This window comes from Tachyglossus aculeatus, chromosome 18 (assembly GCF_015852505.1).
Source record: "Tachyglossus aculeatus isolate mTacAcu1 chromosome 18, mTacAcu1.pri, whole genome shotgun sequence".
Taxonomy (NCBI): Eukaryota; Metazoa; Chordata; class Mammalia; order Monotremata; family Tachyglossidae; genus Tachyglossus; species Tachyglossus aculeatus.
Genome location: NC_052083.1, coordinates 38,399,350 through 38,416,191, shown reverse-complemented (window position 1 = coordinate 38,416,191; position 16,842 = coordinate 38,399,350). Strand labels below are relative to the sequence as shown.

At 48.2% G+C, this 16,842-nt stretch overlaps 1 protein-coding gene across 1 annotated transcript in view; it reads right to left on the bottom strand.

The window, feature by feature from the left end:
• The window catches only part of MAST2 (microtubule associated serine/threonine kinase 2), a 165,076-nt gene that overhangs the window by 8,274 nt on the left and 139,960 nt on the right, over window positions 1–16,842 (bottom strand). The window contains 12 exon segments of the mRNA XM_038760010.1: window positions 998–1,152; window positions 1,702–1,811; window positions 2,499–2,621; window positions 3,744–3,845; window positions 4,569–4,734; window positions 5,732–5,864; window positions 6,791–6,929; window positions 8,913–9,121; window positions 10,308–10,393; window positions 10,875–10,936; window positions 13,129–13,261; window positions 14,333–14,434. Coding sequence (XP_038615938.1) covers window positions 998–1,152; window positions 1,702–1,811; window positions 2,499–2,621; window positions 3,744–3,845; window positions 4,569–4,734; window positions 5,732–5,864; window positions 6,791–6,929; window positions 8,913–9,121; window positions 10,308–10,393; window positions 10,875–10,936; window positions 13,129–13,261; window positions 14,333–14,434 — 1,520 coding nt within the window.

The following is a 16,842-nucleotide window of genomic DNA, read 5'->3' as shown; positions in this document are numbered from 1 at the left end:
AGCTCTTTGGGATTTTTGGGGGGTGAGCACTTGCTAGATCTGCTGGGGCGCCGCGGTCCCCCAATCAATACACCCAACAGGGCTCGCAAACACACTGGGATTTAATTGACTAGACACGGGCCGGAAGCAGCATGGTCTAATGGACCTTGGGTGAGTCACTTCACTTCTCTGGGCCTCAGTTGCCTCATTTGTAAAACGGGGATTAAGGCTGGGAGTCCCACGTGGGCCAGGGACTGTGTCCGATCTGACTATATTGTATCTACCTCAGCACTTAGAACAGTGCTTGACACATAGTAAGCGCTTAACAAATACCATCATCGTCGTCCTCCTCATCATCGTGCGCTCTGCCCACGCTGCTGTTGGCTCATCTGATCGGTGGCTGACCTTGGTTTGGCGTTTTCCCCACTCTCCCCTACTTCTTGTGGTGGGGTTTGCTACTCTACTCTCTGACCCAAGCACGAGCCTGGGAGTAACAAGGACCTGGATTCTAACCCCAACTCCGCCGCTTGTCTGCTGTGTGACTTTGGGCAAGTCACTTCTCTTCTCTGGGCCTCAGTTACCTCATCTGTCAAATGGGCATTAAGACTGTGGGACAGGGCCTGTGTCCACCCGGACTGCCTTTTAACCAGTGCTCAGTACAGTGCATGGCACATAGTAAGTGCTAAATACCATCATTGTCACCTAGACTAAACAGTTGGTGGCTAGAAGGGGAAGGAGAGAGGAACTTGAACATGCCAAACACTTGGTGACTCTAGATTGTAAGCTCTCTGTGGGCAGGGAATAGTTCTACCAACTCTGTGGTACTGTACTTTCGCAAGCACTCTACACAGTGATCTGCACATAGTAAGCACTCAATAAATACCATTATTGCTGATGTGACTGCCCCAGTGATACTTCCTTCTCCTGAAGCCTCCTACATGGGCCCGTCCGGAAGCAAACACGCCCTCCCCCTGCTCCTTCCTTAGGGACTGTATGAGACCCCCTGGACCCTGCTCACATTTCTGGAGACCCAATCGCCCAGCTCCGGTCCCGACTCTTCAGGCCACAGAGGCCGTCCAGTTTATCTTCTTTTTCTTCGCTCAGACTCCGCTTGGTGGGCGGTGGGGTTTTCCTTTCTTCGTGGAGGGAGAGCCGCTCCATGCTGCTATAAACCTGGGAGACGGGAAGGCAGGTCAGGGCTCCGCCACCTGCCTACTCTGTAACCTTGGGCGGGTCACTTCACTTCTCTGGGCCTCAGTTCCCTCATCTGCAAAATGGGGATTAAGACTGTGAGCCCCATGTGGGACAGGGACTGTGTCCAACCAGATTTACTTGTAGTCCTCTCAGTGCTTAGTACAGTGCCTGGCACATAGTAAGTGCTTAACAGATACCACTATTATTAGGAATGAATTGAAGGATGTCCTTATGGGTGGGGAACCCATCTACCACCTCTGTTATATTGAACTTTCCCAAGTGCTTAATACAGAGCTCTGCACACAGTAAGCACCCAATACATACCACTGATTGACTGATTACAGATTTCACTTCATTCTACGCTCCCTTGGCCTAAAGGACAGCCAAAGCAGCTCCACAACATCAGGATAAATAGGACCACCTAATAGGACCTAAATACGACCACCTAAGTTTTGAAGCTGGATAGAGGGGAAAAAAAAGAAAATCCCCAAAGGCCACTGCAGTCAGGGCGGGGCTCTGCGCTTTTACCTTACTGAACCTTGGCGAGCAAGAAGAGAACTGCCGGATTTCCACACGATCGTCGTCGTTTGTGTCCTCCTCCTCTTCCGAATCCAGGTGGTGGTATCTTTCCGACCGGGCTGGGCACAAGAACAAACGCATTTGTGGAGGAGGCTGCTGTGCCCAATGCAAGCGGGGTTAGGCTACCCGGAGGGCACCTGGATGCTAGCCAGAGGCCTGCAGAGGAATCTATACACATCAAGAACCGGGGGGAAGGTGGGGTGGAGAATGAATTACTGCAGCCAAGTGCTGAGTTCTATTTTGCCCCCAAACACATCGCACGGGACCACTCCCCAGAAACCGTGCCCGTGGAGCTCTTGGACGCTTGCACGGTCATCTGGCCCGAGGCAGCCCAGTGCAGAACACGAGTACAACCGCAGAAATCCATGCTACCCATCTTGGGGCTATACAAAAGACAATCCCTTGATCGATCTAGGATCAACTCCACATAGGTTTTAACGGAGTCAAGCCAACGGCCCTCACAACTGCAGGCTTGTCTCTAGACCGTAAGCTCGTTGTGGACATGGAATGTGTCTCTTGTTATAGTATACCCTCCCAAGTGCTTACCACAGTGCTTTGCACACAGGAAGTGCTCAATACATACGACTGAATGAATGACTTGGGGTGACGCTGCTATTTGAGACGACAAAGTGATCCAGAAATCAGACACTGGTCTGAACATCCAGCCTGGGGCCCGGGAGCGGGGCCTGTGGCAGATGAGCCCCGCCACCCACGGCCTCCCAGGCCATATCAGTCTTTTTCCTTACTGTCAAAGTAGCTGGTGTCGTCCTCGGATTCCAGCTGGGGGATGAACTCGGCTTTTTGGCGGAGTAACCCGGTCCAGTCCAAATCTTTAAAGAACCGGTGCTGTTTCACCTCAAATGCGCTGCCTGGAATTGGGGAGGTGAAAAGGGCTAGTTCAAAATGATTCTTCAGACAGCAGAGAGAGCAGAGCAAGGAAGAGGTGAAAGGAACAAAAGAAAGAGATGGAGGGGAAGAAAGAGAGGAGGAAGAGGAGATGGAAGGAAAGGGAAGAGGAAGAAGCATTCGAGGGCTTCCTCGGGAGGAGACAGTTCACGAACACCAAAGACTGGAGGAATGTAACTTTGGGGGCTTAACCAGCCCTGGGATGTGAGATAGGAAATAAACACACAAGAAGGAAGAGGGAAAGTGTTTTGATAAGGTCTGAAGGGATGAAGTCAGAGGTTCAGGTGGAAGGGGTAGATTGAGAGGAGGTGAGACTCTGCTGCTGCTACTACTATCACTCGCACTAGCTGAAGGAAAAAGTCAGAGCAAAGCAGAATTTGGAATGCCAAAACCTTTCACACCATTATGTCTCCACTAGGATGAGGGTGCCCAAACAGTTTCTGGGTTTTGGCTCACCCTCAAGGGTGTTTGGGGACTTCCATCATCATCAATGGTATTTACTGAGCGTTTACTGTGCGCAGAGCACTGTACTGAGTGCTTGGGAAGACTACCATACAAACAGAGTTGGCAGATGTGTTCTCTGCTCACTTGTAGGGGGCAACGCTGAAAAGGGCAAACAATCCAAAGGGAGAGGAAGAACCATTAACTCTGGGTTTAAGCCGAGGGTAGGGTAAGTGGCACGCAGAGATGAGTCTGGGGGTCTTGACGTCTGGCCTCAGCCGGAGGGCCCAGCGGAGGCGAGGAGGAGGGTCTGGTTTCTGACAGGAAATCGTCCGCTAACTCCCATTCTATGGTCTCTGTAAGATGGAACTGGGGACCAGCGACTTCAGATCACCCCTGGTACCTCGGGGGTATGGGGTTTTCCAGAAATAAATACCTTAAACCTCACCCCCTGCCCCCAAGCTTACCCGCTTGAAGCTCCTTGTGGGCAGGGAGCCAACTCTGTTATATGGTGCTTTACCAAGCATTTAGTACAGTGCTCTGCGTGCACTAAGTGCTCAATGAACACCGTGATTAAACCTGCCAACCTCCTGTTTCTCCCCGTCTGCTTAGAAGCATCACCATCAGCCCAAGGGGGACTGTACCTGTTCCCAGCCTTTCCAGAGGGTTTTGGTGGAGAAGTTTGGATGTGAGGTCCTGGGCGTCGGGAGGCAAGGCATCATCACCCTCCGGCCAAGCAATTTCATCTGTGCCAATAAAGAACACAAGGAAGGTTACGGAGCAAGTAAGTCCCTACCCTGGAGAGCCTTGAGGAGCCTCTGCCACCCAGAATCTTCATTAGATTTCAGCCACTGACCTGCAAAACCACCCCAGTTTTACTTTTTTGAATGGTATTTGTTAACTGGTTACTATGTGCCAGGCACTGTGCTAAGCCCCGGGGTAGATACGAGCAAACCAGGTTGGACACAGTCCATACCCCACATGGAGCTCACGGTCTTAATCCCCATTTTACAGATGAGGTCACTGAGGCCCAGAGAAGTTAAGTGACTTGCCCAGGGTCACACAGCAGGCAAGTGGTGGAACCAGGATTAGAACCCAGGTCTTTCTGACGCCAAGGCCCGTGCTCTATCCATGAGGCCACGCTGCCCAGGCAGGTTGTCGGGAGCCAGGTATCAAGCGATTGATCTGGGCCCTTAATCCTGGGCCCATCCGAATGACCAGTCAATAAAGGCAGCGTGCACGAGAACGTACTCTCACTCTCTCTCTCTCTCACACTCACCCCCAGTCACTCTCAAACCAATGCTTGGCATCGCAATGGATTCAGCCCAAGACATGCTTTCTTGAAGTGGAAACTATGAGGCTATTAAATTATTCACTTAATCTTTGCCCAGTTCAGGTTTTGGCCTGGTTTTTCCTCTCCACCCAAGGCTGAAAAATCTACTTTGGGGAAACAGAGCAGAATGACTTACCACTGATTACCTGTCCAAACAGCTCTTCTGGTGTGTCCCCGAAGAACGGAACACAACCCACCAGAAACTCATATAGGATAATCCCCATGGCCCACCAGTCCACTGGCTTGCCGTAGCCTTGTCTCAAGATTACTTCTGGAGCAATGTATTCTGGAGTCCCACAGACCTGAAAACCAACAAGCAGATAAGGAGCTGGTCAGCCACACAGAGGAGCAGGTCCCCAAACAATCCTAGATATTACTTTCTTCTCATGTCCAAGGAAACCAGAGACAGAACCGTTCCATATCTCTGCCTCAAGAAGGGCTCGTCACCCCGTCAGTGGACTAACATTAAGTTCGCTCCGCTCGTGGTCCCTCGTGGCCTCGTCATTCAGAAGGGGAAGGGAAATTTCCATTCGGATCTGGGCCTGGCTTTTTAAAGCTAAAACTAAGACTCCGAGTTAAAGAGGGGGCTTTCTTCCCTTTCCTTTCTTTCCTCTAGACTGTAAGATTGTTGTGGGTAGGGAATGTGTCTACCAACTCTGTTATATTGTTTTATTATACTCTCCCAAATGCTTAATACAGTGCTTTGCACCCAGTAAGCACTCAATGAATATAAATATGATTGATTGATAACTGATTGATTCCTTGAGAAGAATCTGGGAAGAATCCGGAGAAGCAGCACAGCCTAGTGGATAGAGTATGGGCCTGGGAATCAGAAGGCCCTGGGTTCTAATAACATGTCTTCTGTGTGACCTTGGGCCAGTCATTTCACTTCTCTGGACCTCAGTTACTTCGTCTGAGGGTTAAGACTGAGCCCCATGTGGGACATGGACTGTGTCCAACATGATTAGCTTGTATCTACCCCAGCGCTTAGCACAGTGCCTGGCACACAAGCAGTTTTGACAATATCCTTTAAAAAAAAAAAAAGAAAAGAAAAGAAGAATTTCATTCCTCAAGGCCACTGTACAAGGGGGACTTTTTGCCTCAGAGGGTTGTTCGTTGGCAGGACCGAATCTGTGGGGCCATTTCTTTCAAGATCCACGGCTTAGTCCGCTGTCATGGAGAACAGTTCGGGAGAAGGGAAGGCAACAGGCCGGAAAAGCACCACCTGATTTTCAACGCTCCCCAACCTTCACTGCTCACAGCCTGCCGGTCTTTCCCAGACGCCCCTTTCCAACGCACCTGCTTATCCAGGAATTCTCTGGCATCTTTCTCGATATGGCCCTCGTACAGATTTGTCGTGAGACTCATGAGTCCTATTTTGGAAAGTCCAAAGTCTGTGAGTTTGATGTGACCCATGGAGGTTATCAGGAGGCTGCAAAACATTGAGGGGCGGGGAAGGAAATACAATGGGGGACTTGTTTCCGCTAAAGAGCCAACCTGGCACCAGGCTACGTGCAACACAGATGTCCGCCGTTTCGACCACATTTTCCACCTCGGCGGTATCTGTGCGCAAGCAGTGAGAAAGCACAACAGATTCGGCACCACAGACTGCTTTCTGTAATAATGGAGCCTCATCACTAATGCCATAATGGACTGCCTCCTGTTTAACAGTACTGGCTCCGAGTGAACGAGTAAGCTCCCCTGAAGCTACAGGTGGGTAGGTGGCTGTTCGATGCTACGTGCCCAAATCAAAATGAAGCCTTAGAAAATGGGATTTCTTTGGAAGTCTAATAAGACTGAATCCATTCCAATGCTGACTGGGACCTGCAGTCTGGGCTTTTTGATTTGTTCCACAGTGGAGAATCTGTGATAATGGGTGGTGGCAGGTCTCTGGCTCAAACTCTGGAGAAGCAGCTTGGCCTAGTGGAGAAAGCCGGGGCCTGGACGACAGAGGACCTTGGTTCTAATCCCGGCTCTGCCGCCTGCCTGCAGTATAGCCTCGGGCAATCTCGGGGGCTCAGTTCTCCCGCCTGCAAAATGGGGATTCGATACCTGTTCTCCCTGCTACTTACACTGCAATCCCCCCGTGGGGCAGGGACTGTAACCTTCCCAATTACCCCAGTGCTTAGTACAGTGCTCAGCACTTCATAAGCGCTTCCCAAACATCGCGGCTACTAAACGGTGTGGACGAGCGGTCGATTGTTGGGCAGCAGCAATCCGGTCGAGGTAAGCCGGGGCCCACATTCCCATTCCTCGTCATCCAGAGGTGGCTGGCTCCGACAGCATGCCTCTGCTGACCCTTGTGAGCACCCTGTAGCGAGGCTGGAGGGAGGACACGCGCCAGCTAGGGAGGCCTACTTGTCAGGCTTCAGGTCCCGATGGACAATGCCGTAGTTGTGCAGGTACTCCAGGGCAAGGACCGTCTCGGCAAAATACATCCTGGCCATGTCCACGGGCAGGGCGCCGATGTTCTTCAGTAGAGTGGCGCAGTCTCCACCTGCAGTGAAATTCAAAGAAGGCACACCACTGGAAGGCAAATCCTACTAACATTGACACTCCCCTCTGCTCTCCTTAGAGTTTTAATAATAATAATAATGATGATGATGATGATAAGAATAATAATGATGGTAACGATAATAGTGGTATTTGTTAAGTACTTACAATGTGCCAGGCACTGTACTAAGCGCTGGGGTAGATACAAGCTAATCAGGTTGGACACAGTCCAACAGTCTTAACCTCCATTTTAAGGATGAGGAACTGAAGCCCAGAGAGGTGAAGCCACTTGCCCCAGGACACTCAGCATGCAAGAGGCAGAGCCGGGATGAGAACCCAGGTCCTTCTGACTCCCAAGCCCGGGCTCTAGCCACTAGGCCACGCTGCTTCCAAGGAGGAGACATCCTTTCAATCTTCTAGGAATTTACCATGTAAAAACATACTCCCATTGATAGAGAAATCTAAAGTACATCCCCAAGCACATGGGGTGACAACTAATAGACTTTTAGACTGTGAGCCCACTGTTGGGTAGGGACTGTCTCTATATGTTGCCAACTTGTACTTCCCAAGCGCTTAGTACAGTGCTCTGCACACAATAAGCGCTCAATAAATATGATTGATTGATTGATTAATAGCCTACTGGTGTGCGGGTCACCCAGCCAACCTGCGTCCAGAGAATGGACTTCACACTTAACTGCACTAGAAAATCGCAAAGGTTGGGTTGGGCCAAGTGAGGAGCTACAATCAATATTATCATCAAAAATCTGGTTAGCTGTTGGACAAAAGGGGTTAGGACCGCCCTCAATTGGGACTAGATAAAACTATGAAATACAATTGTTTTACGTTTTCAGTGAAATAAAGGTTGAAGAGAAAAAAACAAACAGCCTGGCCAACTTCAGAGGGTGAACTCTCCTCATGATTTTCCATCAGGACAGGCTTTTGGGACATCTCTTGGCCCTTCTACAGTCTTTAAGCAATTGTGGCCCAATGGAAAGAGGCTGGGCCTGGGAATCAGAGGGCCTGGGTTCTAATCCCGGCTCTGCCCCTTGCCCGCTGTGTGACCGTATGTCACTTCACTTCTCTGTGCCTGTTTCCTCATCTACAAAATCAGGATTCAATACCGGCTCTCCCCCTCCTCTAGGGTGTGAGAGCCTCATGTGGGACAGGGCCTGATTCTCTTCTATCAACCCTAGGGCTCAGTACGGTGCTTGGCACAGAGTAAGTGCTTAACGAACACCAGAATTATTAATATTATTATTATTACTGGCTATCAACCAAACTACAGTGGAAGGAGCGATTCCTGGTCTGCTCTCTAAGTTGGACACCTGCAGAATTCAGCATGAGCAGTGGTTCTTTTCTTCGGCCGCCTTCTCTTGATTTCCCAAGCAGTGTGGCCTAGTGGAAAGAACAGGGGCCTGGGACTTCTCTGTGCCTCAGTTTACTCAACTGTAAAACAGGGATTAAATCCTAATACCTCCTACTTAGGCCATGAGCCCATGTCGACAGCGTCCAACCTGATAAACTTGTATCTACCCCAGCTTGACACATAGCAAGCGCTTGACAAAGCAGCGGGGCCTAGTGGATAGACCACGGCCCTGGGAGTCAGAAGGACCTGGGTTCTAATCCCGGCTCCACCACTTTGTCTGCCATGTGACCTGGGGCACGTCACTTCACTTCTCTGTGCCTCAGTTTCCTCAACTGTAAAATGACAATGAAAACTGTGATCCCCATGTGGGACGTGGACTGTGTGCACTTTACAAATTCTGTGTCTCCCAGCCCCATAGCACTTATGTCCATATCCATAATGTATTTATTTATATTCGCGTCTGTCTCCCCCTCTAGACTGTAAGCTTACTGTTGTGTTGTCCTGTCCCAAGTGCTTAATACAGTGCCCTGAAATGTTCAATAAATTCGACTAATTGAGCTCCTTAAAAAAAAGAGAAAATCAACAATAAAACAAAAACCCAATGTCAGAAAAAAAAAATACCTTCCACATACTCCATCACCATACACAGGTGACGCCTGGTCTCAAAAGAGCAGAACATGCTGACCACAAAGGGATTCTCGGCGAAGGTGAGGATGTCTCTCTCTACAAACGCCTGCTGGATCTGATTCCTCAGAATCAGGTTCTGTTTGTTGATCTTCTTCATGGCAAAGCGCTGGCGAGTCGACTTGTGCCGCACCAGAAACACGGCTCTAGGAGACACAAGATTCCCCACGAAGGTTCTCGCAGGGTGCAACGTATCGCCCGCTCCAGCCCAACAGTTCGCCTACTTCTCATTTCACCCCGAGTCTGGGCACTATTTCGGCACCCCATCCGTTTCCTGAGGAAAAGTGCCGTCGGTTTGGAACAGAAAGGAGAAAAGAGCAAGGGGAGAGGGCCACGATGAAAGATGCAATTTTTAATCAGCTCCAATTCCTCTCTGAGGTCTTTCTTCTAGTGGAGAAAGGCCCGGCCTGGAAATCACAGGAACCGGGTTCTAATCCTGGAACCGCCACTTCTCCACAGTGAGAAGTTAACTGACTTGCCCAAAGTCATAGAGCTGACAAGTGGCGGAGCCAAGACTCGAACCCATGACCTTCGACTCCCAAGCCCCTGCTCTTTCCACTAAGCCACGCTGCTTCTCTGCATGTAGTAAGTGTTCAACGAATACCACTGATGGGTTTATTGATTACGTGAAAACTTTCTTTCTAATGAGCAATGCCTAACGTTTACATTTATAGTATTTTATTCACACGTCATGGGATTTTTTAACCTGCATAAATTAAACTTCACCACAGACCGAGTAGCGAGCAAGGGATCAAGGGCAATGTAATCAAATAACAGACCCTTCTCTAAAATTCCCAGATTTACTTATTTATTTTAATGTCTGTCTCCCCACTCTACATTGTAAGCTCACTGTGAGCAGGGAATGTGCCCATTTACTGTTGTATTGTATTCTCCCAAGATCTCAGTAATAATAATAATAATAATAATAATGGCATTTGTTAAGCGCTTACTATGTGCAAAGCACTGTTCCAAGCGCTGACAGTGCTCTGCACACAGTAAGTGCTCAATAAATAGGACTGAATGAATAAATGAATGAAGAAGAGGTGAAATGAATGGCACATTCATCCGACATAGAAAAATTTGCGTGAGGCAGTTAGCTATTCCTCCTGCTCAGTTGTTGCTACGAAAGCAACCATCATCGACGGATGCGGTCGATTTTGGCCATCGGCATCCAAAGCCGAATCGGGCGGAACAGTCAGATAATGCTGACTTAGAACGAAAGTTGCTCCAAATACCGAAGAGGGATAATGTCGGGATACAACCTTCCAGTAGGCCTAAGTGTTTCTTCAGAAGTAGAAGGAAAACCAGCTCACTACAAAATGAAGATGTTACCCATAAGCCCCATTGCTGATGAGCTTGATAGTTTCGAACTCCTCTTCAGAGGGTGTTTTCTTTGACTGCACGGTGGCTCCCCGATTCTGGAGAATGAGAGAAAGGAAAGAATTTAGTTTCCCAGAAACCCAATCTGATGTACCAAAAAAACAAAAGAAAATGAAAAACAAAACAAATACTACACTCAAAATACCACCCACCCACCATCGGACAACTGTTTCTTACAATTATCTATTCCAGGGTGAAAAAATGGGAAATGTATAATATTTAAATTGCAATGCCGCAAGAAAGTGTTTCTGATCTATCAAAGAATGACTCATCTCTGAACTCAAAAGTCTACTGCATTTAAATTGCTTCATTTCAAGTCTTTTCTTTTTTAAAAAAAATATTAAATCTATGACCAAATCCTTTATTTGAGAGTCTGGCTTCCTTAAGGATGATGCATTATTGTGACAGTAGACGTGGCACTCTTCCAGCAAAGAACAATCATTCTGTGGCATGGATATGTATTTTTTTCCTAGCACAGTATTTTTGCAGTAGGTTAATTCTTTTTTTTTTTTTTTTTACCTCAACTGAGTCGTCTGTCTCTGGAGTGTCTGGACTGTCATAGCTATTCAACTGGGCCATTTCTGAAGAAAAATAAAGAGCAAGGAAACAAACCACAGTAATCGACTTGTCAATCAGAATCTTCTATATGGAATAGACATTTCAATAACATTGCACACTTTCTGCAGAGGGCAATTGTTCCCCTAGAATCACCCAGAGAGACTGAACCTAATCCAAAGGGCTGCTCTTTCTGAACGTTTCGGAGAATAGGGTCTGACGCCTCAAAGGCACCTCTCCCGGAATTCATCATTTCTGACTCCGAGATACTGCGTTATTTCTCCTGGGACGAAGGGACGGCTCAAACGGGAGATAGAGGTGAGGCAAAAAAACGTTATTTCCATCAGATTTGAACGTCAAAAATGACACTGCGTATGTATTAGGTGCCAAATCTGTCAACCGCTTTCCTGAGTAGGGTGGAGATTCAGAGTGGTAGATCCCTTATATTTTGGGCAACGAGAAGATGACACTCTCCAAGGGCCCCCTGGATCAATGCTGGGTGGTCCCGTGCCTGCCTACTAATTCTAGGGTGGCTTCCAGCTTCACTGAGAATGAACCCTAGACTTCCAGCGTTTAGAACAGTGCTTTGCACATAGTAAGCGCTTAATTAATGCCATCATTATTATTATTATTCTCCGTTCCAGCTTCAGATGGTTTTGGTGTTTTAGGCCCTGCACTTCTTCAAGCATCGCTTGGTCCGATCCACAATCAGAAACAGACTATCTCTGGGCTGTAGTTCATTATGGGCAGGGAATGTTTCTGCTAATTCCATTATATTCAACTCTCCCAAGCGCTTAGTACAGTGCTCTGCACAGAGTAACTGCTCAATAAGACTAAAGAGCAGAACTGTTCTCCAAAACTTAAGTGAGGCCAGGCTCATTTAATAATAATAATGATGATGATGATGATGGCATTTGTTAAGCGCTTACTATGTGCCAGGCACTGTTCTAAGCGCTGGGGGAGATAGAAGAGAATCAGGTTGACCCACATTGGGCTCACAGTCTTAATTCTCATTTTACAGATAAAGGAATTAAGGCACAGAGAAGTTAAGTGGCTTGCCCAAGGTCACACAGCAGACAGGTGGTTCTGTGTGGGACAGCAGCTGCAACAAACCAAGCGCCCATTACAGTTTTATCTGTTGGGTGACGGGGCTCTGGGTAGTTTGCACTGGTCACAGGAGCACGGTTTGAGGACCAAAATAAAGCAGAGAGAGAAAATGTAACTAATCGGTCGTCTCTTACTGTAGCCTGCCGTGTAACGTCAGTAGTTAAAGTGAAGTCAGATGGTCCCAATGGACTAGCTGTCATTCTCCCTGATAAAAGAGGGAGAAGCAGTGTGGCCTAGTCGACAGAGCCCAGGCTGGGAGTCAGAAGGACCTGGGTTCTAATCCTGCCTCTGTCACTTGTCTGCTGTGTGACCTTGGGCAAGTCGCTTCCCTTCTTTTGGTCTCAGTTCCCTCATCTGTAAAATGAGGATCAAGGCCGTGAGCCCTGTGTGGGACAGGGACTGTGTCCAACTGGATTACCTTGTATCTAGAACAGTGCTTTGCACATAGTAGGCACTTAACAAATGCCATTATTATTATTATTATTATTATCTATCCTAGTCTTAGAGCAGTGCCTGGTAAATAATAAGCACTTAACAAATACCACATATTACAACGATCGACATGAGGGATGTTAGGTTTACTGCTCAATTTCTTTTTTAAAACTTCCCCGTTTCATTTAAAACTTTTATTTTAAAACTTCCTGGAGAGTAGGAAAACTAGCTTTAGAATGGCCCTGGGAGTCAAAAGATCAGGGGTTTTAAACCCGGCTCCACCACTTTTCTGCTGTGTGACCTTGGGCAAACCACTTCCCTTCACTGGGCCTCAGTTACCTCATTTGTAAAATGGGGAATGAGACTGTGAGGCCGTATGTGGGACCAGGACTGTGTTCAACCCGATTTGCTTGTAACCACCCCAGCGCCCAGTTCAGTGCCAGGCACCCAGTAAGTGCTTAGCAAATACCACAATTACTATTACATCTGCTAAAGCACACGCAGAGGCAGCCCAGAGAGGGCAGATAAACAGAGGCACCAAGAACTCCAGAATGTAAGCATACCCATTTCACCCATTAAATAATTCCAAGACTGAGAGCATTCACGATAAATATTATTATTATTATTGTTTTTTAAAGCCACCTCACTCCTTCCCTGAAGGCCAAACAGAAGTTCTCACCCTCCAGGGGATCCCTGGTGAGGCCCAGCTGACTGATGATGTAGCGCGGAATGTCACATTTGATGCCTTGCCCTTCCTTTGCATGGCCTTCGGCAGCTTCCAACAGATGGTAGAATTCCTCGGGATCAAATTCCTACGGCAAAAAAAAGGGATGGGGAGAAAGAAGGGCTTTAACTGCAAATTTCAAGAGGGGTACACTTCTTCAGGTTTTGTTTAATTGGTCCCAAAGTGGAATGTAGGTGAGAAGGAGGACTCTTAAGCTGGAACAGCTGTTCTCCTCCTGAACGCATTTCATTCCAGCTGAACCCACAATGCTAAAACCTAGCTGGGGAGAGTTTGTGCATGGGACTGTCTGTCTCTCTGTCTCTTTCTAGCTCACACACTCATTTATTCACACTGACCAATGGGTTTTCCGGGCTGTGAACCAATTGACTTTGCCCCATCGGCTCTTAGACCGGGACTGAAAACCTGGACTGGGCAACTCGGGGTAGAAGACACAGACACGGCACGGTTTTGGAATTCTTTCAGGCAGAGAGAGGCGCAAAGCGCGCGTGAAGGCTGGGTGGTTTTTTTTTTCCTTTTATAACTGAACGCAGAATACGCTTAAGTCCCGAGTGATCCCAGCAACGTGTCGATAGAAGCTGAACATTAAGGTTATATGTGGCTGAATTGCCCAATGTCCCGATCCTCAGCTATTCCCGAAACACTCCTTTACTCAGAAAGGGTTGGTATTTTGATATCTACCCAGAGAAGTGCAAACACAAACTGGCCAGATGAAGGGTTCCCTAGACACAGTTGGCTCAGTGGAAAGAGCCCGGGCTTGGGAGCCAGAGGTTGTGGGTTTTAATCCTGGCTCCGCCACTTGTCAGCTGTGTGACTTTGGGCAAGTCACTTAGCTTCTCCAGGCCTCAGTTACCTCACCTGTAAAATGGGGATTAAGACCGTGAGCCCCACGAGGGACAACCTGATCACCTTGTATCCCCCCCAGCGCTTAGAACAGTGCTTTGCACGTAGTATGTGCTTAACAAATGCCACCATCATCATCATCATCACCCTCAAAAGAGGTGGTCTGAGTTGCCAGGATCCATGAGATGGCCAATTCCCAGTTTCCTGGCATCACTCCCGAGAGGGTGGATCTTCTTCACGCCCTGCCACATCCCACTGGAGCTGACGGACCCCTCCCCTTCCTCCTCCTCCCACTCACCAGGCACTCCAGCAGTCGTGCTGGGCGCGCGATGATGATCATCAGCTTCTTCACCAGCTGGGTGACAAAAGCCACCTCGGAGCTCTCGGATCTCTCGTGGGCCTGTAGGGGACAAAATGTGACATTATCGTTCCAAACCTCTAGGCATCTCACACCAGCACAGCCTATGACCAGGCCAGGGCAGTCTAGGGCCTTGGTCATTAAAAATCTGGGGCCGGGCACAGCCAAGCTCAAGTAACCCACTTTTTTTTAAATGGTACTAGTTAAGCACTTACTATGTGCCAGGCACTGTATTAAACGTTTGGGTAGATACAAGATGATCAGGTTGGACACAGTCCCTGTCCCACACAGGGCTCACAGTCTTCATCCCTATTTTACAGATGGCGTAACTCAGGCACAGAGAAGTGAAGTGACTTGACCTTGGGCGACCCAGCAGACAAGTGGCGGGGCTGGGATTAGAACCCAGGTCTTAGGATTCCCAGGCCCACGCTCTATCCACTGGACCACGCTGCCTTCTCACTTGATTAAAATCCAACCGTAATGTACCTAACAAGTGACCCTTCCCAGGACAGTACCTCAGGTTTTAAAGTTGACAATATCCACTGAGGTTTATTGTGGGGTACTGGATTTAAACTGATAATGTTCTTGGGAGGAAAAATCATGAGGCAAACAGAGAAGCAGTGTGGAGAGAACCCAGGCCTGGGAGCCAGAGGATCTGGGTTCTAATCCCGATTCCACCACTTGTCTGCTGTGTGACCTAGGGGAAGTCACTTCACTTCTCTGGGACTCAGTTTCCTCATCTGTAAAATGGAGATTAAGACTGTGAGCCCCACATGCGACACGGACTGTGTCCGACCTGATGAGTGTGTCTATCCTGGTTCTTAGTACGGTGCCTGGCACATAGAATGCACTTTAACAAATACCATTATGAAAAAAAGAAACCATCTATAAAGCCCCACATTATGTTCAAGCACAGCCTTGGAAATAGGGTCCCAACACTGGCTGAGAGATAAACAAGACCATGGAGCTCTCCAGTTGCTTGTGGGCATAACATTTTATCAACAAGGGCCCAGGCATAAAAGAGGTAGGAGGAATGGAGGTGGAGAAAAGTGAATCATTTAATAATGCTCATTAAGACAAAAATGGAAAACAGAAGAATGGGAATGAGAGAGACAGACAGACACACACCTAGAAACCAAGACTGATCAACAACCTCCTGGAAAGTTTGTGAGAAAAGAGTGTGATTTATTTATTTGAAGCTTCTTTTCTTAACACATCAAATTTTCTCTGCTGTTAAAAACCTGGGGATGCCACTGCAATCGAATAGGAACCTCAAACAAATGGGAAAGATCTCCTGTTCTCTGTTCATCAGAACACAGGTAGGAAATTATGATTGGATACACTGCAAATGCCAGCCAGAGGAAACAGTATTTTGATCCCCTCTAGTAAGAGCAAATGCTATTTCTAAATTTAGAACCTCATGGGGGGAAAAACCAGGTAAGTATTACCGACCAATGGTCTCCAGTGGGAATTTCTAAAAGAGGCACCAATAGCAAAACCTAGTGTTTTTTGCATGCTCAAAAGTGCTCTGAGGAACATTCCTGCCTCTGGGTCTTTGGGTGGATGTGCAGGTTACTCCAGAGAACCAGCACAATGGACGATTGGATCCCTGATGCAACAGCCCTGCAATCCGAATAGCCATCCACTATGTGAACACTACCTCAGAACAGATTTAGGCTCTGCCTCTACAATGCCAAAAACTTGTTTCCTTCCACCAAGCTCACGGGACCTTAGTAACTTACAGGAGGGACACAGGGAGCTGTTAAAAAACGTATCAGATTTTGGTATGAACTGATATTTTCCCTGAAAATCAAAAAGGAACCGTTTGCCAGGCAAATGAGAGCGAGAGTGAGAGAGAGAAAATGGCACAAATGACAAGACCATAGAAATCAAACACAACTTGAAACAACCACTCAGCCATAATCTCTGCCCAGCGCTCTTCCAAAATCCTCAGCAGAATAACTTCTTCAGGTTTCCCCTTCTTGTGGGTCGCTCCCGACATGGCTCCCGACGTGGCGTTTGCTGTCCGCCCTGGCCACGGGGTCTGGGAATCGCCGCGCTCTGTTCCGAATGGCCGCCTGCCCCTAGCCCCCTCTCTGGGATGGCGAGCGCGGTCTAATTAGAAGGGGCTGGAGGGCAGCACGTTCGCCCGTAGGGTCCCGTTGTCACTCCAGCTTTTCTCGGAGAGGGAGGGAAGGCGGCGTGGGGGGTGGCGAGGGGAAAGGGCTGCGACTCCTGCCATTCCTCCACACCCCGAGCCGATCCCGCTGACACGTGTACTGGAAGTGGTGATGGGATAATTTACACAGCGATTTCCTTATCTGAAAGACCCATCCGTCACTAACAGTACCTACTGGGGCGTGAAATTAAAATCACCGGCCTCCCCCTGGGGTTCCAAAGGACCAATCACCAGAACGTGCACGTCAACAACGGTAACAAGGCGAAAACCC